The 21,918-nt window shown below is 40.8% G+C and overlaps 1 protein-coding gene across 3 annotated transcripts in view; it reads right to left on the bottom strand.

Moving 5' to 3' along the window:
• Positions 1-18,539, bottom strand: part of LOC140275528 (growth factor receptor-bound protein 10-like) — a 48,869-nt gene extending 30,330 nt beyond the window's left edge. The window contains exons 1-4 of one of the 3 annotated variants that reach the window (XM_072371018.1): positions 18,258-18,539; positions 15,748-15,851; positions 9,292-9,385; positions 972-1,233 (exon numbers count right to left, since the gene is read on the bottom strand). In XM_072371018.1, the coding sequence (XP_072227119.1) occupies positions 972-1,233; positions 9,292-9,385; positions 15,748-15,798 (407 nt within the window). In that variant the 5' untranslated portion in view covers positions 15,799-15,851; positions 18,258-18,539. Of the gene's footprint in view, positions 1-971; positions 1,234-9,291; positions 9,386-12,887; positions 12,969-15,747; positions 15,852-18,257 lie in introns of those variants that run through there. The other 2 variants (XM_072371019.1, XM_072371020.1) reach the window with 2 other exon arrangements.
• Positions 18,540-21,918: the final 3,379 nt, after the last annotated feature.

Below are 21,918 nucleotides of genomic sequence, written 5' to 3'. Positions count from 1 at the left end.
TTTTGAACAACAGCAAACGAGTGCAAATTACACTTATATCCCCACCTATCAAAAAAAAAAAAAGAATAAATGAAAATGATAAAAATCGTTAAGTTTGATTAAAATAACTTCACTCTTCCCAGCCTTTTTTTCCTATTTTATTGCACTGAAAGCTGTTATTTAATGGACATGTTTGGGGATTTTCTGTACAGGACCAACACAAAAATTGTCCAATTTGACGAAGAGAAATTAGAATAAGCTATCAAGGTGGTGCTGAAATTTATTTTTCATTTGTCTACTGGTATGAAAGCAAAGTGTCATTATACTGCTGTGAGAAGGCACAAAGACTCCAACACCACTAGGCAAGCATCTCAATGAGGACCAAGGAGCTTTCCAAACAGTTCAGAGAAAACGTTCCAGAGAAGTACCGATTAGGATTAGATCATTAAAGAAATTAATTTTAAAACTTAGAGACAAAAAATGGAAAGAATGTGGCATTAGAACAACACTGTCAAAATAGGGAAAACCATATAACTCAAAGAGGGGATAAACCAAGAATCAGCTGCAAAGCTCCACAGCACAGGTTGGAGTGTTCACCACAGCCGTGGATCATGGGTGAGTTGCCAGTCGAAAAAAAAGCCATTGTTTTTAACAAAAAGAACAGAACAGAACAGAGAACACCATATCCACAGCACGGTGGTGACAGCATCATAATGTGGGGATGTTTCTCTTCATCAGGGCATGGAGAATTTGTCAGAATTAAAGAAGCAATGAATGTTGCCAAGTACAGGCAAATTATTGAGGAAAACATGTTGCAGTCTTTCAGAAAACTAAGACTGCGATAGAGGTTCACTTTTCAGAAAAACAATGACCCAAAACATACTGCTGAGGCTAAACTCAAATGGTTTAAGTAACTAGTTTTAAGTCCCAGCTGCCTTGGAAAAAAATACAGCTATGAGATCACCATAGAAGGCCAGGTCATGTGTGTTTACCTGACAGCCTGGATGTGCATGGGTTGAGAGTGTCTCAGCCTTTCCCTGAAGGGGGAAACTGGGGGAAGGGGCGGGGTGTGACGGCGGTGAGTCTGGCCGTGTCCCACGTAGGCAGAATGGGGATGATGGTGGTGAGGGGTGTGTGCATGACCGTTGTTTAGGAGAAGAGCTGTGTCTGCCTGTGTAGAGTGCACACTATCCATGGAGGAGTTCATGTCATTCACCAGTTGCTCCAGATCCACATCGTCGTCTGTAGAGGCAGCTGGGATGGCGGGGTGTGAAATGGGGAGAAAGGAAGTGAGTCATAGTGGAAGCTGTGTCTAAAACCAGCTGCTTGACATTCAAATTTACCTTTATGGTATCTGTAACTCTGTAATTTTTATAACATTCCAAATAATCAGTCTGGTTTACTTGTAGCAGTCAGGTTTAGTGGTGAAGAAGAATGAAGCAAAAAAAAGAATCAGCAGTTTTCTCTGAGGAAAGTAAGCATTTGCTACTTTCCCCACAGAAATGCCTATGTTAGGAAAAAACTACTGAAATTGTGAAAAGACAGAAAAATGCAGATATGAACTTTGGATTTCATCGGCTGAAACTCGATGATGCACAGCAACACTTAAAATGATTCCATCCCGATACTTTAAAGCCACTTTTCCACCAAATTTACCCACAATCCCTGCTGGACATAAGGAGTGACTCAATGGTGCACAGAGCCACACAAATCTGCATACTGGCACCTTCCTACACATTTGCACTGAGATGTGGTTGTTTTATATGTGCTTTTAGGGCATGAAGTAAAGTCACTGGCCACTTCCTCTGCACAACTACTGCTCCTTCCTTTTCATTCAACCTCTTGCCCACTTAAACTCAGCTTAAATGTTTACAAACAGTGACAACAATTCATCTATTTATATATATTTTTTCTTTCCAGATTAACAGATTCTACAAGCCACTGTGGTGACTGAACATGAGATGACTTAGACATGAAGCCGGAAATAAGACATTTGTGTGTTTAATTGACAATCCGTTTATTGGAAGAGTTTTGAAGTATTAACAAAAAAAAACACACATATATATATATATATATATATATATAAAGTAATTATATATATATATATAAATGTGTGTGTGTGTGTTTGTGTATGTAAAGCCCTTTGGTCCTCTGTAAGTCCCACCCCAGCACCACAGCAAAAATTCCAAGCATTCCTGTTGGAAGAAATTACAGCACTCTGGAACATTAACCAGCCTGTTCATGGCACATGGTGGCGGCTAAATGATCAACATAAAGTGGAACAGCAAAACAACACACATGTGCACACTTACAGACAAGGATGGGACACCATGTGCTCTCTGCAGCGCACACGAACATGTGAATTTGATTATACAATTAAAAATGAAAAACAAAACTGTGCTGTATGTACAAACACACAAACTTTGAACAAGGACAGCGGAAAAGTTGCTCATCTCAGAACACAAAGAGGTGTGCAAGACATGCCAGCGCACAGATGCAGGCACACATAGTCTGGGACACGGGGTCAAGTGATGTTCAGTTTCATGTGTGGGACATGAATTGGGCAGGTGGGGGGCCACAAAGGAAAAGCAGCAAAAGATCAACATGAAGACAGTCAGATATGGTTCTTCTGTAAAGCTCCAATAGTTTTTAATGCAGGCTAACATAACCATAGTGTAGAAATATGCCTTGTCATAGTAAAAGTATACAACGTTTCAATCAAATTCAAACATTAGTTTTAAGTTAATCTTTTTTTCTCCAATCATTACATGTGAAATGACTTTTTACACATCTCTGGTCGCCTATCAATCGCTTTTATTTTTTAGGGCTTCAGTACATTCAGAAATCATGTGGAGATCAAGAAAGATAAAAACCTTTTTTCCCACTGATTCGGGATTCAGTAGCTATGATATAAAAAATGCGTGACTGGAAAACAGAAGGCAGAGTCAGTGAAAGTACTAAAAGCTAATGCAATGTGAGTTTATTGGCTGTCCTACTTCTTTGATACAAACTAAAATGTCAGAACCATCACCTGGACTGACATAAAATTGTGATGCGATATCATGTTAGAACTTCACAGCTCCATTCAAAGTCTTGTCTTAATCGGGTAGAAACGACCAAAGCTGCTTATATCTCCAACAGCCTTTTGAACACAACAAATAATATAACTAGTAAATTTCCTTAAATTTTATTCCCATAAAGATGCTGACATTAAATTTTACTTTAAAAACAATATATTTCAAAATATCTAAACTTATTACCAACTCAAAAACACGATGCCGTCACTTATCGCCTAGGTCTAGAAATATCTAATTGAGTGAGTCGTTAAGATTTGCAGCGTCATTTTACATCACACACCAAGCTCAAAACAGAATAGCTGTTTGCTGTAGTTGCTGTATCTCAGAGATCAAAGTTCTTTCGCTGTTGCCGTTATATAGTTCACTACAGAGTAGAAATAAATGAGCAGATAATACTCTCGGAGTACTTTGTCAAATATCTTACACCCCGACAAGAAAATCGGACATCTTGTTGCCGTTTTCTTAGATTTTCTTTGTCGAACTAGAAAGATGGAAACTCCCAGTTTCAATTTGTCTTTGAATGCACCATCGCTTGAGTAACATTTTATTCTGCAATTACAAAAGAAAACTTGACAATATCGATGAGAAGTTGCTAATTTAAGCAGCAGGAGCCCTTTTAAAAACTTAAAACAACAGATAAGATCAAGATTTATCAGGGCCATATTCAATGGAAAAAAAAAAGTGATTTTTTTTACTATTTATTTTTGTTACCTCAGCATTCCAAACCTTGTTCATTTAATAATAAGACTTGCTGTGAGCTTGTACTTAAAAGAAGAATCAATATAAATAGGTCACAGCTAAACTACAGTTGAGGGTAGATATTTGAGAAAATTGTCTTTTCAACTATTTGCTGTGTGCTAGTGTGAGTTCTCGTGCTGGGTAATGTATGCTCTCTCTGGGGTAACAGCATGCTACAGGAGTTATTCTGTGTGATTTATGTGCAAATTTAAGTTTGCATAGCCATGTAAATCTGTAATACCCATCTTAAAGAAGGCACAATCCACTGTGGAGTGGGGTGGAATGGAGTTGAGTGGTTTACTCCAACCCCTAAAACCGCCTGCTATGAGCTGTAAAGATAGGACTGAAACGGGAGATTCTATATTCCATCTCTGTAATATGCTTTGGTAAAAAATACCACAGAGATTTTAGGGAAAGGTGCATATTTTGTCTCCTTCAAACTATCTCATGAAGCTGCTAATATGTCTGTCAAAACCAAGTTTTATTTGCAGTTACTGTTGCAACACTAGCCTAATACACGACAGATAGTAAAGTGATTAGCAAATTAACTTGACCGTGAGAGGGTAACCATGAACAGAATGCATATCAGTGCTCTAGCAATGGTGCCACATCTATCGTCAATCATGATGGGAAGGAAAGAAACCGGGTGCTAACGCATCTCTGCAAAACATCCAGTGACGTCAAGATGTACAAATGTGTTGTCGTGTTAAAAATACCATTCATTGGTTATCTCCAAAAATAACCACACTTATGTCTATTTTAGTTAAGGTATGTTCTCCATGACAAAAAGCTCAAAGATTTTTACTCAGTCCTGTTTGGAATGGCAAAAGTCCCAGTTCAAGATGGTCGTGTGCGACTTGAAAAAGCTCAAGAAACAAACAAAACAGTTATCACAGACAAGTCCAGATTTCTGTGGACAGTCTGAAAATATGGACTTCATTGCTCTCTTGGCAAAGCTAAGTAACTACACTTAAAACAGCATTTCGTGTCTACTCGTGGGTAGATACTCCACCGTGAAGGTTTTTGTGTTTCGTTTCCGTGTTGAAGGTTTTCTGTTTTTCCTCTTTCCTATTGCAGCAACCCTTTATCATTTAGGCTACTGGAATTATAGATAAAAATGTAGCCTTGTGTAGCTTTAAGAGGATAATGATGGTTTCATTGGCATTCCTCTCCCTCCTCCTGTGGCTGGCTTGGCCCACACTGTGCTGTTGGCTTCAGACAGTGAACCCAGGGAACATATAGAAAGAAAATGTCTTCTCCCTCTCGTCCACTAAGTTTGACTTGGAATGAACGAGGACCCACTGCAGCAGTTTGGTTAGCATATGACATCAAAACATGCCTTACAAAAGTGGCAAGTTCATTCCTCTAAGATCCCAAAATACATTGAATGAGTGCTCTCCTTCTCTGGCAACAAAAACAAGCAATTATTGATCTCTAACAACCACCTAGACGTCACTGAAGAGAGCTGGATGTTCAGGCTTTCAAGGGCAAAGTGGTAGCATAGAAGCTGATGAATGTCTATGCCTCCAGAAGCCTCTGTATATCACTCTACTGAAGCAAAGCAGGGTTAAGCTTAGCATTAATCCTATAAGTTAAATGATAAAAAAAAATGACAAAATATGGGATCTGGTACAATGCTGGTTAACATGACAACAACAAGCTGTAGTTGGAATTTATAAAGAAAGAAAAAAAATAGACAGGGCTAGCATAAATGAAGGGCATGCAACCTGAGCCAGCCATGAACTAAATATACATCACATCCATCAGTGAGGCTGATGTAAGGTTTCTCTGTGCTGCAAAGTCACAAAGAAACTGTAGCCGAGTGACTTTGACACCTGCCTTTTCACTTAAGTCCTCTTTTTAAAACATATGAAAGAATATCAAAGAAGCTTTTAACTGTCTAGGTCTATGCATAGATTCAGTCATGCAGATTCATGGTAATCCTAAGTGCTTAAATAAGAGGTGTGGAGAAAAAGATTGAACCTTAGATCCATGGAAGATTCTGAATCAATTCACAAATGTCAATAATCAATTTGCTAAAATGATAAAGTGGTGTGGTGGTTAGCACCGTGGCCTCACAGTGAGAGGGTTCCAGGTTGGATCCCCACCTGGGGCCTTTCTGTGTGGAGTTTGCATGTTCTCCCCGTGTAGGCGTGGGTTCTCTCTGGGTACTCCGGCTTCCTCCCTTCGTCCCTTGTTTGTCTTGTTTGTCTGTGTGTGTGATGGACTGGCGACCTGTTCAGGGTGTACCCTGCCTCTCTTCCAATGACAGCTGGGATAGGCTCCAGCCCCCCCACGACCCGACCGATGGATTAAGCGGGTATAGAAAACGGATGGATAAAGTAATGTTGCAAAAGGATAGCATTCACTACAAGCTTTTTACTTGCACGTCACAGTTCAGGTTTTCCTTTACTGGTCAAATTCTCCAGGCAGCGTGTGCCAATGAGAGATATAGCATGCACGCTGTCCACCGTGAGCATTTTAAAAGCGGAAGCTGTCATAACACAAGGAACAAGAGATCAACTAGAAACTTTCAGAGCATGATACATACTTACTGACGTACATTGTTCTGCTTCAGAGATGTCTTCGAGGAAATGTGTTTTTTGTAGGGACAAGTTGACCCATTTCAGCTTCCCCAAAGACGCAGCATTCTTGGATCAGTGGCCGTTTGGCTCAGACACGTAAAAGCTGGATCTCACTTGTTGCTCTACTCGAAAACATAGCATGTTTCTTTAAGTTTCTGCTTGTTTATGTGTCGTCGTAGAGTCCTTGCTGACACATGTACTAGAGCGCGTTTACGAGTCACTTTCATCCCGACCCTGATCCCTTCAGCAAATGTCCAGGAATTCAACCAATCAGAAGCCACTTTAGCCAGATCCTCTTATTCTCAGGTGGAAGCTTCTCTCAAGAGAAAGGTCACCCTTGTTCTGAACTAATCAAAACTTTTTGGAGTTATGAACTGTACAAAGCTAATCTAGAGATACCCTAGATTAAGAATGAAATGACTGTAAAATGATCATGCCATGTCCACTTTAAACTAAACCTGACATAATATTATATATGTATCTAATCTAATCTTCAAAGTATTCATTGCAAGTGCTTTAATTGCTGTACTGCTGACCCTGCTTAAGCTGAGGCGAAGTATTTAGGTTTGATTCATGTCTTGTCTCGTCATTTCCTGTTTTATTTTGAGATCACCAACTTCCCTCTCGTTTCAGGTACCTTTCCCTTCCTCCTGTGTCAAGTGTCTGATCGTCTTCCCTGATTCCCAAAGTGTTGCCACCTGTTCCACTTGGTTCCTCATGTGGTCAAATAGTCTGCGTTTTTTTCCTCCGTTTTTGGAGAGATTTTTTATTTGTTAATGTTCCATAGAAACCTCCATTAGTGGAGCGATTTTGTGTTTTGTTTTAGAAATCTTTTGCGCCGCCGTTAAAGGTGTGTTTTAAGTTTATGGTTAACATTTATAGTGCCTCTGTTTTCCAAGAGAGCTTCTTTGTTTATGTCTGCCTCAACAGGAGAGCAAGAGAGTTTATTTTGTTATATTTAATAGCCCTTTGTTTTCCTCCTAGAGTGGAGAGGTTTTGATTTCGATAATTTTTCATAGCTGCGCTCCTCTCCACTATAGTTATTGAGGAGAGTGCTTCAGGTGTTTCACAGCCCTTTTGTGTGCTCTGTGTGGAGATCCTCAACCTGCCTGTTGTTAATAAACACTCTTGATCTGAAACTGACCCTGCATCTGTGTCCTGAGGCCGTGACAAAGAGCAACACTTTAAAATCTGTTGTAATCCTGACAGGGACATAAAATGTTGTTCGTTAAGATCCAGTTTTCCTGTTCCTCAATCATCAATATATACTGCAATTAGTATTTTATATTTCACATAATTGCCTTTGCAACTACCAAAAAGTGGATGTTAAATTGAAACGATCAGTTTACACGACTTTATAACTACTTCTTCTTGATATGATAACAGATTTTAAAAGTAGATCTTTCCTTTTTTGTTTTAGATGGATGAGTGAGGCAAATCTAATTATCAATACTGAACTTTTACATCACAGTAATGCCATATTTGAATGGAAAACCAGTTAAACAAATCAACCTTCAAATAGAACATCATTGGTTATCTGTGGGGACTAGAAACTGCTCTCAACGGTAGTAAACTCAGTCAAGAATTCTAAGGATCTGAAGCACATAAAGGCCAGGTGATTGGAGAAAACCCCTTATTCTAGTAATGTTAGTACAGACTTGCATTAGCCTTTACTATCTCTACTTCTGCCTCACAGACCTGTGCCCTACTTGCACCGGTTGACCCATAAGCCTCTATAAAGCCCCCATCCACTATCTCCATTCATGTGAAGCCGTATTTATTTACAGTATAGTCACATGGGCATGACAGCCTCAAATCAGCAGAGTGGACCGGTCCAATAAACTACCCAAAGGAGAGAAAAAAAGAGCTTTCACCTCAGGTTGGCTACTTATAAGATTTTCCACAGTAGCTGGCAGGATTTATGATATATGTGTGTGTGTGTGGTGGAACAGGAGCTTAATACTTGTCAATAACCTCTCCATCTGGAGAGCAGAGCATGAAGAGATAGAGGGAGACAGTTTTCTTGATGGAGGGGAAGATGGAACAGCAGGGGGGAGAAATATCGAAGCAGTAAGAAGAATGTCAAGAGGGCCAGCAAATAGGTTTGGGCTGTGGAGGGATCCCACAAGAACGGGTATAAGAAGCAGAGATGATGTGTGACATATGCATAGAACTGGGGCTGCGCAATACTGGAAAAACCTGACAGAGCAAAACTTTCCTCTTCGTTAATATATACTGCAATATGAAAAAAAAGAAGCAGCAGTTTTAACCAGAGAACCTGAACATTATTTGGAAAACATTAATAATTTACTGTGTGTGAGTGTGTATGTGTGTGGATTGGAAGGGGGGCGTATCATTTCTTGAACTTTAACACTGGTTTCATTGAACAAAAATGCCAGAAGAGGAGCCAACTGCAGGAGGAGTGTATTCAGAGGACCTTTCTTATCATCATGTGTAAAAGGTGGGGGTGGGTGAGGAGGCAAAGATGCAGTAACTATAAGCAGTGACCTGTCAGTGGGAGAGCCGAGGGACTGGTCCATTGAGACCGATTGAAGCCAAGTTGAACTACCCTTCTCAGTGAAGGTCAGAAGGAGCACCGAGGTGGCAGATGAATTTTTGTTGTGTCTGTTAGAACTTCATATAGTCTATCAAGAGATAATCAAGTAGCTCTTTCAGAGAATCCCAATTAACTTTTGTTTGATGCACCAAAAAATAGCTGTTGAGTAAATGTTGGAGTAAATTTGCACTTGGCATAATATGTGACAAACGCTCACAGGGATGTTGCTTTGTTGATGCCTTCACAATGTATATTCTATATATACACTAATGCATACACTATATTCCATATGATTCTATTGAAATTACTGAATAAATCTGAAATAGGCTGGATAAGAATAAGGCAAGTGAGTTACCATGGTGATGTGGCAAAGCTTGACTGGCTGAGCGCTGAAAGCCTGAAACAATCAGCTCCTTAGACCTGCGAGAGGAAGTGCGCTCCATCCTTTCCTGTCAAGAAGAAAAGAAAAATGTTAAGGCAAAATCCAAATGGCAAAAAAAGATGGAAGATATTTTAGTGAAGGGTGAGGCAGCATGTTATTTTCAAGGTTCAGATAGTCAGACAAAGGTTTGGCTTGTGCCTCCGCTTTCAAATAACTTAAAGTCATATGTTGAGACTTTGTGACTTTCCTGGCCTCTCACTTTCACCCTCACCAACACACACACACACTTTAGTGTTTTCTGTGCATCAATAATATTTATGAATAAAAAAATTTTTTAAAATCCTCATAGCATCTTGAGCACACTTAAACAACGCCACACGTCTGGAGACACACTGTCAAATTCCTCACACATTGTCTAATTTGAAGCAGCCTCGAGGCAAGAAAACTGAAGAGGAGAAAGGGAGGAAAAAAGCCAAATTTTAAATCTTTCCTTTTCCAGGAAAAAGAAGAACGCGGAAGCATTGCTTCCAGGAACTGCTCATGGCCAGAGGTCCTGTTGTGCATGCATGCACATACACACCCACTCACAGCTCCCCTCTGTGCTTCGAAAACATCCATAAATGCCCAGAGTAAGATTTACAGCTCTGAGAAGCAGCAGCCAAAAGCTTTCCAAGGAAGGCAGCTTGGCTGCAGGGCCTGTGGGCTGACTGCAGGCCTCAGCTAGGGCTGCAAGCAAGTTTAAGTATTTACCCAAACATCCAACCATTTCTTTAAGACACGACATCCTGAAAATGCAGATAAAATAACCCACTGATGTACCCAACAATATAGAACTTATGCTAATACCGATCACCTGTCTCATAACTAGTCTAAGATTGAATTTTCTTTGGCACAAGGGTGTAACTCTGCAGACTGTGTGGAGTTGGGGGAAGAACAGCTCTTGGTCTAATAAGAGTTATCAGTAGCAGCACGGTTAACATATATCTACTAGCCAACCCAAAAAAATGCAACTCAGAGTACTGTCGCGGTAGAAGAGGCATTGAATGAAAACATTGCCCATAAAACCTTTCCACAAACTCAAATGGACTTTACAATCTTAAAAGTTCTTACAAAATCAAATTCAGCCTTCTGGGATATGTTTTGCACTATGCCTCACAGAACCACCAGTGATTGCCCCTTGAATGACCTAATTGTCTTTTAGCAGGTATTTAGTAGGTATAGTAGGTAGTAGGTATGACTCATTCCTAAGAGCTATGGCCAGTTATCTGAACAGATGGATCTATAGACAGACTGACAGGTGGATCTACAGATATTAGTTATGCAATGCGGTAATTCTTTCACGTGTGTTTGTTGCAAATGGACTTGTGCTTTTCTAGTCTAGCTGACCAAGGACGCTTCGACATGTATCCTGGGGAAGCCAGAGTCGAACCACCGACCTTCCGATTGGTGGGCGACTGCTCTTCCTCCTGAGCTACAGCCGCCCAAGTCTATTCATTCTCATGGGAATTCCCGTAATCTCCAACCGGTGTGTGAAACTCCGCCTTCACTTTTTCTTCCCCCTCTAAAATTTGTCTCAAGTACGTTGAAAAGTTCTTACGTTGTCGTGGATTTCAGCGAGAGACTGCACAGTATGCCAGGAAGTTGGATTGTCCATGTAGCGTACAGGCTAACAAACTAGCAGCTCCACAGTTGACATGATTTTGAACACATTCAATTGAAAACAACATCTTTCGAAAACACAACTGACAGCTGGACAACCTCTTTTAACTTACCTCTACGCTTGTTATGTTGCTGTTGTTTGGACATGTTTTTTAACCCAATCTTTGTGGAAAAATTCCTCTGGTGACTTCCAGAATGCAAAAACTCCAAAAACAGGTATGAAACATTGAAGCATAGTCTCTTAAGCAGTTTTCACACAATTTACTCATTCAATTTGAATCCTGTGCCTTACAGACTAACAGTTATACAGCATTTGAATGGATAAATGTGACGTGTCTTGACTCAGCAGAAATTGTGGAGGAAAACTTTGGCCTGGAGTTTCAATTACCCTAACGTACTGGGGTCGCTATGCATAGGCATCCTGTAACTTTTAAAGACTACTCTTTCAATATTTGCAAACTTCTTGCCTCCCCCCTCCCGCAACAGCCCACAGCATCATCTACATACTTTCAACATACCTTCTGTCAGAGTATCGGAGGCTACGCTTCCTCGAAAGCAGAAACACAACTTAGTGTGCCCACAGCCACTAACCTCTGAAGACATGTAGATACAAGAAACTGCAGTCAATCCTCTCAGACTGAGTAGATATGTTCAAGAATAAATGATCCAAAAACTGACGTTGGGGAAGAGGAGTTGTTAAATACTTCATTCTTTCCGCTCTTCCGGACAGCTAAAGCTCATGAGCCACAAGTCTGTGGACTGTGGTTTTTTTAGTGCCGTGCAGTGTGTGCACAAACACATTTATGTACGCATACTCATAAACGAGGAGATGGACGAGAAAAGAGAGAAGGAAAGCAAAAATTGTTGGCTGCTCAATATGAGACATCTCTGGCACAGATCCACGGTTTTCAGTAAGATAGACGGAGGTGCACGCACACCGACACACACAAACTGGAGACAAGCCTGGAATAACGCCCAGGTGCCCAAACATGCGCCACATTATATATAGAGTAATGCAAGTACTCAGAAGAAAGGGCTCATTTGCTCTTATCTACACACACTAAACCTACAGAGAAACTCCAAGTTTGCATGCATGTGCCATGCTGCCTCATGGCAAGCTTCACATAAGAACACACAGTAAAGCTGGAACCCACTTCTCTCCGTCTAACTATCAAACTCTGTTTTTTCTCCGCTTGATGCCGGGTGGAGGAATGTTGTTTTCTATGGGGATTCAATTCACTATTCACTGCAGTCTTACTGGTGCAAAACCCCTTCCTGGAAGCTAACGTGAACCAATCCAACTTAATGTCACCTCAACAGGGGCTCAACAGTCCCACGGTTTAAGTTAGCAGGGAGCTTCATGTTTTTACCTCCGCAAAGAGGAAAAAGGCAACTGAGGCTACGTCACCTCCATTGGTCCCAGTGAGATGTCACGCCATCAATCCCATGCTTGTCACACAACAAAGTCCACAGCTTGTTATTGTTGTTTGTTTAGCGCCCTATTTATAGACCTCCATGACGCTCTTTAGCCAAATTCTTTAGGTTAGTGGAGAGTTGGAAAGGAGAAAATCCAAGCTGAGAAACAAAGGGCTCATTCTGCAGAAGTTGGACACTGGAAGTGGGTCTGTTGTGTTACAGAGACGCCATATATCACCTAACTTGGCTGGGAGTCACTCGTTCTGAAGCAAGTGAAATCACACAAGCAACTGTGCACATGTATATGCACAGAGAGAGGTTTGTATATCTATAGCTATGAGGGATGTCCACTAACGAGGACATTTTTCTAGCCCATAACCAAAACATTTCCACTTTTTCAGGTTAGAGATAATTCCAAACATTATACATGGCCAATGAAATGTGATGAGCACGAAAATAAAGTCCACAATGGGTTTTAGCTTCTTTTAGCTTACCGTTTTGGTTTTTAAGCTGAAAGATTCACGGTTGGGTTCTTATCAAACTTGTGACCAATCATAACAGGTTTTCATGAATAAACAGTGTCTGGAAGGAAGAAAGGAAGGATGGGTACTGGAGGAATAAAACACCATTGTTGAAAAAGAAAAATTTCCCTTTATTTACTTGTGGAGAGTGGTATCTAACACCTTGGCCCAAAAATTTCCCAAAGGTGGTCAATTAGGTTGAACTCTAGCCCATTCCGGCTCTCTCCAAAAATGTTGATAAAGAACTGAAAAAAATAAATAAATAAAAAGAACGGATGTTGCTGTTATCGCCCACACAAGTCCAAATCAATGATAAATCAGCTTTGTGTCAACAGAGAATTAGCAGTTTGCTAACCCAAGATAATAAGGTCATCATTTGTTATACTGTTCCACTCTCTTTTTTGATAACACTTCTATCCATTAGGATAGAGGCACTGTGCACTTTCATTGCTGAAATGTGACAAACCTTACCTGAGATGAACCTTACAAGTTGTGAACAAAAGAGTTGGCCTTTATGTGCATACGTCCTAATTATAGAGGGAAGTTTGCTAAATTTGCTCCACAGCTGAATTCATGTGTCAGTTTGTCTCGGTTATAGCCAATGTGACAACCTGAAAACAAATGGCAGCAGTTGATGACCAAAGGTAGACTATGGACAAACTATCTCTAATCATTTAGGCTATAGCTAGCATATCATATGCTAACTCATTAGCATTCACAGAACAGCTGATGTTTTAAAACTTGGAAAGACACCTAAAAGGCTAAAAAAAAAAAAGTCAAGCTGTAAACAAATTCCTCAACGTTAACATTTGCACCAATGTTAGCATGCTAATGTTCAAGTAAGCATTTTTCATTTAGAAAGACATTTTTAAAAAATGCCTGTTATCACTGATTAAGATTTTGTAACTTTTGAACCAGGTCAAAAGTTAGCTTTATCGTACAGTATTTGAGTATATTGATTAAACATTTCCATGAGAACTTATGAAACACAAATCCAGACCTTCATATTGTCAGAGCCTGTTGAAACCTATTAAACAGTTCTGCTGCTTCTAAACTGCCTAGTTATTACTACTGTGCCCATCACAGCACAATATTATTGATACTAGCAAAATAAAGAGGGAGTGTCCCTTGAAATTTGAAGATGTAATTCCTAATTTACACTAAAAGCACCACTTGCTATTTTATAGGTACAGGTAATAGACCAACTTTAGCCCATAGAGACATCATAGTTCCATATTTTCCCCAAACAGAGCACTTTGCTGTCAAACTGCAGAGTTACATGCTGTTTCTCAGATTTTCCCAGAATGGAATGAGAAGCAGCCTTCTCTTATCAGCTCCCTCCCCTGTGGAACCAGCTCTCACTTTAGGTTCGGGAAGCAGAGAAGCATCTCTACTTTCATATTAGGCTTTAACCTTTTATTTTTTAAAAAGCTCAACGTTAAGGAAGGGTCAGGTGACCTGAACCATCACTAAAGTTATGTTACTATAGGCACAGACTGCTGAGGGACCTCCCATTATGCATCTTTCCACACCCTGCTCTCTTCACTTTTTACCCTCCAACCATGTACTGTAAATGTCATTTTTGTTAGCAACTTGTTCTCTCTTTTTTTCTCTATCCCACAGCAGGTATCCCTGGCCTGATGTTTTTTGTGTTTGTTTGTGTCCATGTCCTGTCCTCTCATTCCACAACCAATCGAGGCAGATGGCCGCCCACCCTGAGGCTTATTTTCCAGGAGTTTCCACTCAGTGGGGTTATATGAGTGCCATCAGATTGGATTAATGGCTAAATTACAATAAGACTGAGTTATTCAGTTCATGTAGACACCTTAATCTGACAAAAAAAACGGATCAGATCGGGTTCCTCGCAATTGGATTAAGCCCCCGAGATAACTCCATCCAAATGTACACTGAACGTGCATGTAGACGGCAGTGGATCGGAATAAGCATTTTGCGCATGCTCAAGATTTTTTCCCGGGATCGTCACCCGGAAGTCGAAGGTTACGATATTACTGTTGTTGTCGCTGCCGTCGAAAAGAAATAAACAACGCGATGGAGAATGCGCCGTTGCATCGCGTTTGTGCCATAACCAGCTCGTCTCAAATGTAGAGGGACGTAGCTTCATCTTGCTCTTCGTTCGCCATCTTTCTCGAATGCCTGAGTTATGTTGTTGTTGGTGAAGAGGTCAACAGGAGGTGGCTCTATTAGCGATAGTTGAAATGGGTACAGCGCCACCTATTGTACTGGGGTAATGACATGCTTTGTGCTTCGATTCATTCACTGCCATATATCCAAGGATAATTACCCTCAGATAAGGAGCATAACCCAACTATAGCTATAATCGAGTTAATCTCATCATGCAGACCCACTGACTGTTGCCCGAGACCTATACATACTCAGGATAGGGGACTGAATCAAACTGAAATGTAATTTGTTGGTTTTCTTAGCTAAACTATGCTATGTGTTTTTTCATGACATGACAGGATATGAATACAGTCAGAATGAATTTGACCAATTTGGACTTAATTTCGACAATAAATTTTTAATCTAATTTCATTTGGCGCAGACGCAATTTCATATTTGTATCGGTGACATATCCATCGTAAGTATAAGCCATAGTTACCCAGAGTAACTCCAGCAAGCTAAATTTGTGTTTTTGACATGTTGATGTCATATGCGCATTTTCATCATTTGAAATGGGGTAGAAAAAAGGTCGAAGATGTCCAGACCGTAAATCAACAGTGAAATCCGTAGTGGTACATAATCAGTTTCCTGATTCATGTGCTACCGCACACTTCTAACAGGCACACAAACACCGGGCGCATAAAATATTTACCTGATAGTTTGAGTGACGTAAGAAGTAGTCTGGGCATCCCGCTAAGGCCATGATGCTTTCTTAGAGTCCCCTCTTGCAGGGATCCCTCTGGTCTAACCAGCACCCTGCACACGAAGGAGGAACACAGCACAGAAATCAGGCAGAATAAAAAGGAGCACCAAGAATCCTTAAACCGAGTGGCTAAAGATTTTACATAGAACAGAAAACTGGTGAAAAGCTAATCATTTTTCATTTCTAACATGCAATCAAAGCTCATTAGCCATCCAACATGAGTGGTCAAAACTGACAACCAACAAGGATAAAACCCTACACTCGTCTCTTACTTAAAGAGAAAACAAAGCGTGCACATGCAGATGAGTGTGCACGCATGGACAAACATGTGTGCACCGAATCCAGTGTAAACAGAGCTATTGTGTACAACACACACAAGTCAGCTCCCAAACAAAGCCTGAGGCTAAATAAGAAACCCTCCCCACAGAATGAATCACATGACCACTCGCCACATGCAGCCTGACGTGGAAGAAATAAGGGGAGTCTTTCTTAAGCAACTTGAAATAGGAGTCAGCTATTTTCTTATCTGCTGTGAGTTAGCAGCTGGAAGTTGTGTGTACGTGTGTATTCAACTAGTGGACTCTCACATGGACAGCTTTAAACCCTGTGTTTATTTTTCCTGATTCGAAGGAGCTGAAAAGCTATCCTTCAACCTTTTTGGCAGACCAAGCACTGGTTCCAGTCTCATAAATAGGGAAGATCTTCATCCCAGCATAGTGTCATTTTGGAATCAGATTTCTATCTCCGCTTGTTTAATTGTTTTGGCTAGAAAGTCCTATACTTCACTGTTAGTGGAAATCACAGATGACCATCAAAATCCACTCAACAGTAAGAGAAACCGATCTGACTGTCTGATTTCAAAGAAAGTTGCAATAATGTGGCAGAGATATCCAGCTCATAAACTGGTTCAAGAACAACACCTCTAAGGGAGGCATGACTAGATGCAGCCTGCATGTAAATTTCCAGAAAGTGCTGCCTGTACTGGACACTGCTTCCAGCTACAAGGCTCAGCAAACTCAATCTACACATACACAGTGAGCCTTAGATCCAACTAAACTGCTTCTCACACTTCTGTTGATTCTATTCCGCCTTCTCTCACAGCATGTCTCCATTGTACAGATCATTATATAACAGATATCAGATGGTTCGAACAATATCTCTTCTTCCACCACCTCCTCCTCCTCTTCGCTCTCCTCCTCTTTTCACCCCCTCCTTCTCCTTTCACCCCACTAATTACTGTTTCCACTGGGGCTCTGCTATCTTTAGGTCACTCTGCTGACTGAGAATGCGTGTCCAAATGTGTATGCACAGTTGGGCACACATTGAAAAAGACACCCTGATAATTGCACACTCAACCCCCCCCCCTCTTCTCCTTTTTTTTCGGTCAGGTTTTGTATCTCACATGTTCTTCTTGCATGGGCTGCTCGCACCAATCAAAGTGCTGGCCAAAAGGGCAAGCCCTGCTGATTGTATGTGCGGCTAATAAGCCTGAAAGCAAAGCCAAAGCTCAGAGTGCTTGACATTTACTGACATTTGTGGTTCCTCCTGCAGAGAAAGGGAATAATTCAGCTTTACTGGTCATATGGGGAGATCTAGAGAATTAAATAGGCTACAGGGCAACTTAATAATGCCACATGTGCGTGTGTTTTTCCATATTGTACACCCACTCCTACACATCCTCTTAAGTACAAATGGACTTTTAGATACAGCTTGGTTTCTAGTGAATATGAATCCCCACCCACCCACCCTCCGATATGTTACTTGATCCAAAATTAGGCCTTCTTTATGGACCAGGAGGGAAGGAAGCAGCAGCATAAAGAGATTTGCCTACATTAAGTAACAGCCAACGGAGCCATATGACAAACCATCATCACACACTCAGCCGGCTTATCCTCCATGATGCAGTGGCTCATTAACTGGTTCAGATGACTGTCTTTCTAATTCAGAGTTGGCATTAACAAAGAGTAATAACCACTGAAAACACTGATAGAGGATCTAGGCTGACTGATGTGTTGAGGTATTATGTTGACTTTTGGCTGTACAAGTGAATCTCCTTGCACCATTACCAACCACCGACACATGTGACAGGGCTCAGGTATGCTCACAGAACAACTTTGTGTTGAAGCTGGTTATCTTAATAAAGTACGTCGTCTTCCAGAGATCAGTGCTTTGTATCCTTAAAAATTCTACATGGACTAGATTGCATAGATTTAGTGTGACACTATTAAAGGCGCATGCAAAGATTGTGGGTCTAGCAAAAAAAAAACAAACAACAACAACAACAAATAAATGCCTTTAAAGTCTCATTTCTGACAATAATAGTGTTCCTAAAAGGCGTCTCTGTGGCTCCACTCCACGCCCGTGCATGTCAAACAAGGCAACATGGTTGACACAGAGTTTAATAATAAGCGGTCTTCCTAGGATAAATTAGTTCCTAAACAAATATACAAAGCGCTTACGGCAAGGAAAGGGCAGGACGCAGCTCAAGATCTTGTCCAGGACGCACGACGTCGCAGCAGCAACAGCAGGTACGCCTCGACTATCCTCGACTGAATGTCCGCACAAACTGCCTCCCCCAAAAACTCTCTCCGCGGGTGTGTTGTCTTCACCTTATCCCCCCGAAGTGCTTTCCTTGCACACGTACCCGCCGCACAATCACGCTCGCACACATTCAAACTCACGCACGTATTCACCACGCTCACCCAGCACTTACTTCGACCAGCTGACTCACGTCGGTCTCTCGCTACTCTCTCGCGCGCACACACACTTACAGACGCACGTACGTACACGCAAGCGAGACCGCGCGCTTTCTGACAGAAGGAAACCTCCTCTCTCTCCCCGCCCCGCCCTGTTCACAACAGCACACTGCAAAAAACTGAACTTATTCCACAATGTGGTGATCAGTGTCCTTCTCTAATCATCGTATATATCCAACACTTTTCAAAATGATTGAAAAAGATCACAAGAGCTTTTTCCTATCTTTCAGAAGTTGAAGTTGTCACTTTAATTCGACAGAAATTACAACTTCAAAGCACAAACTATTGACAATGAAAAATGTAAAGCCGGTTTCTGTAGACGCCATCCTACTTGCTCTGGGGGTGTTACATGAACAGACATGAAATTATAATATCAGGTTAGTGTTTCTACACTCAAATCGTAATGGCAACCTCTAAAATCACATATCAATACTTTTCTGTACTGATATGTACAGAAAAGTACTCATAACCAAATGTTAAACATATCTACCCTTTACATGTAAAAAGAGAATGCATTTCTTATTACTTTCAGAACTAAAACACAACTCTATCATCAGTGTCGTGGCCCTACTACATTTGATTCTATGAAAGAAACACAGTACTATATGTATTTGGAAGTATTTGCAGTTTGTTTATCTAAATAAATGGTAAAACAAATAAAAAAGAAATACAATAATTGTTTGTTTCTTTTAAAACAAAAAAGCAGAAATCAGATTTTGGCATATTACCAGCCTGCTAAAAAGCAAATCTTTAATTCAGGGGCACGATTCAGTTCCTCCTGGTAAGGTCTCTATCTTTTCATTTCTCCATCTCTTCCCTTTTCCACTAGATTTGGGCGTTTTTTGCCAAACAAAACAAAAAATAGCCCGGCAATAATGGTCTTTAACGGATGTAACGCAAGAGAAGTCCTTAAAAGATGCTGCTCCCATCCCAGCATGCAACATGGTGCGTTGTACTTTCTTGTTGTCTATTTTTGTAGTGTGTTCGACAACTGCGTGTAACCCATCAAGAAGTCACCCTTGTGAGCTAAAGTGACTCAGTAATAAGTGTCAAACCATCCATTTGTTGTTACATGCTGCAGCTTTAGAATACCTTGTAAATAGCCTATAGCATGTGCTGTAGACGTCAAATCTAATCACATGTCACCTGTGGTAGGGGAAACAAAAACAAGAAGGATACCTCTTTCTTTGTAGGCATTTCACACCCTTACCATAGTATCTCAAAATAACAGCACAACAAGGTCACTAACTGCTAAGTACAATAAACAGGCTGTAGGTCACAATGGAATTTAGCAACGTGCATATTAGTGCAACATAAGCAGATCTTTTGAAGTACCTTGTTACACCAGTTTTGAGCAAAGTATATGCTTTTTAGAATGCTGCAGATGTGAGACCCGCTTCTCCAGAAAATGTTAAAAGCTGTAGGCCACAGGGCACTACCCAGAAACAAGTGTGGGAGTGATCAACCTTGGCTGAGTGCATCTGATTCTTGAGAGACTCGAAACACCAGACGCCAGGAAACTTCAGCGATGATGTGTCCAGATGTATCAAGATTATGCATGGTACAGGGTTATCCCCTTCCTTGGGAAGCGTTTATCAGTAGTATTGCCTTGTTTGAATTTTTTCACACTGTTCCACACTGTTCGTCCCTTCTTTAAGAATATCTTTGCTGAACCTTTAATGAAGTTACTCTGCTCTCCTAATCTGCTGTTAAACCTGCTAGTTTTTCTGTCAGTCCTCTCAAAAATCAATTCTGACATTTGCTCGGGAGACGTGCAACTTCTTTTAACCCCTGACCCTTGAACTGAGCATGGAACTTAATGTTGAGGCGCAATGTTGTTGTCCCTCAGTGAATAATTTTGAGAGAAGTTTTTCATGAATTAACACACGTCACTGACTTTATGTCCTCGACGGTAGTGGAAATAGGCCACAACAGATAAACGTAAGGGTGAAATTAGCAGATATTAGTTTGTAGTGTTGGTGCTGTTGGTTTGTCCATCATTTTGGTCCAGACTGAATTAAGCTCAACTACAGGTTGTCCTTACACAAGCTTTTGTGTGGCCCTTTGATGGACTGGTGACCTGCCCCAGGACGCACCAGGCCTCTCGCCCGATATCTTGTCAGTGCAGCAAATCGTGGTATGAAGTGCTGAGCTATGCACTTCAACATGTCTCAGTGTGTCAGAGCCCATGAAATTGCTGTTGTCAGGCTTGGTGAGCAGAGGAGTAATATCAATGAATTTTTAATTGATTGCTTATCTTGCAAGGTGGATTCTCACAAAAAAGCAAACACAAGAGAATCTATAGGCATCCAATACTGACAGCTTTAGGCAGACATTAAGCGTAATTACTTCATTACCTAATTACTGTCAGGGTTCATGAGCTGCGATTATTGATCTGCCTGAGAAAAGTCTGTTTGTGTTTGCCAGAAAGAAAGGTGCTTCATCAAGTCAGTCCCCAGTTTTTGAAAGCGCCCACCCTGTTCAAAAAGGTTTCTGGGGAGGGATTCCTGACTATTCTGATTTATTCAATTTATTCAATTTAGTTTTCCTTTGATCTATGTGCTTTTTATAAAGCTACAACACCAGTTTGCATGCTAATACTCTGAGCTAACACAAAGACCACATAACTACCTACATAATTAAGGTAATCAGCACTTTAGTATTGATACTGTGAACAGATTTGCACTCTGATATTAGCTTTTTAGCACAAAGCACCACTGTGCCTAAGTAGAATCACTAAAGTTGCCTACTCTTTTAATATTTTTAACTTCCTGTGTTAGCTATGATCCTTCGTGTGTGGGGGAAATCAGGTGAATATTAGGGTCATGTCATTCACGCAGCAGAGCCAAACAAATCCTCTTTGGTGATGGTACTATCCTCATTTCTAAACAAGTTTTACAGATAAGATCAATTGTCAGTACTTGAACTAAGTGGTTCAACATCATTTCCACACAACCAAACCACAGCAAATGTAAATAGTTAGAGCAGCAGCAGCAGCTACAACAGATGCTACAGATGCCATCATCAACACAGCTTAACCTATTTTACAGGCCATACATTCTTTGCACTGTTAGATAATACTTCACACGTTCTCCCTTTTTAACCACCCATCAGCCAGTGCCAATCTAAAAACACTGACACCCACTGACAGGTTAGCTAAACCTTCCACTTTATCCGTTTCATGCCTTGAACACATGTTGGGGTTGAAAGTAGTTGTTCATTTTACAGCACATAATTCACTTATTCCTCAAAGTCAGACATTTATGGACACATGCAACCAAGCAACAGCACAGATGGGGCGGTAAAATGCTTTGCTGTCGTTCCAAGCAAACGCTTTCCTGCGACTTGCCCAAAATCATGCATG

This window comes from Leuresthes tenuis, unplaced genomic scaffold (assembly GCF_036924035.1).
Source record: "Leuresthes tenuis unplaced genomic scaffold, fLeuTen1.0.hap1 SCAF_18, whole genome shotgun sequence".
Taxonomy (NCBI): Eukaryota; Metazoa; Chordata; class Actinopteri; order Atheriniformes; family Atherinopsidae; genus Leuresthes; species Leuresthes tenuis.
Note: the sequence above shows the minus strand (reverse complement) of the source record. Positions and strands in the feature narration are given on the sequence as shown.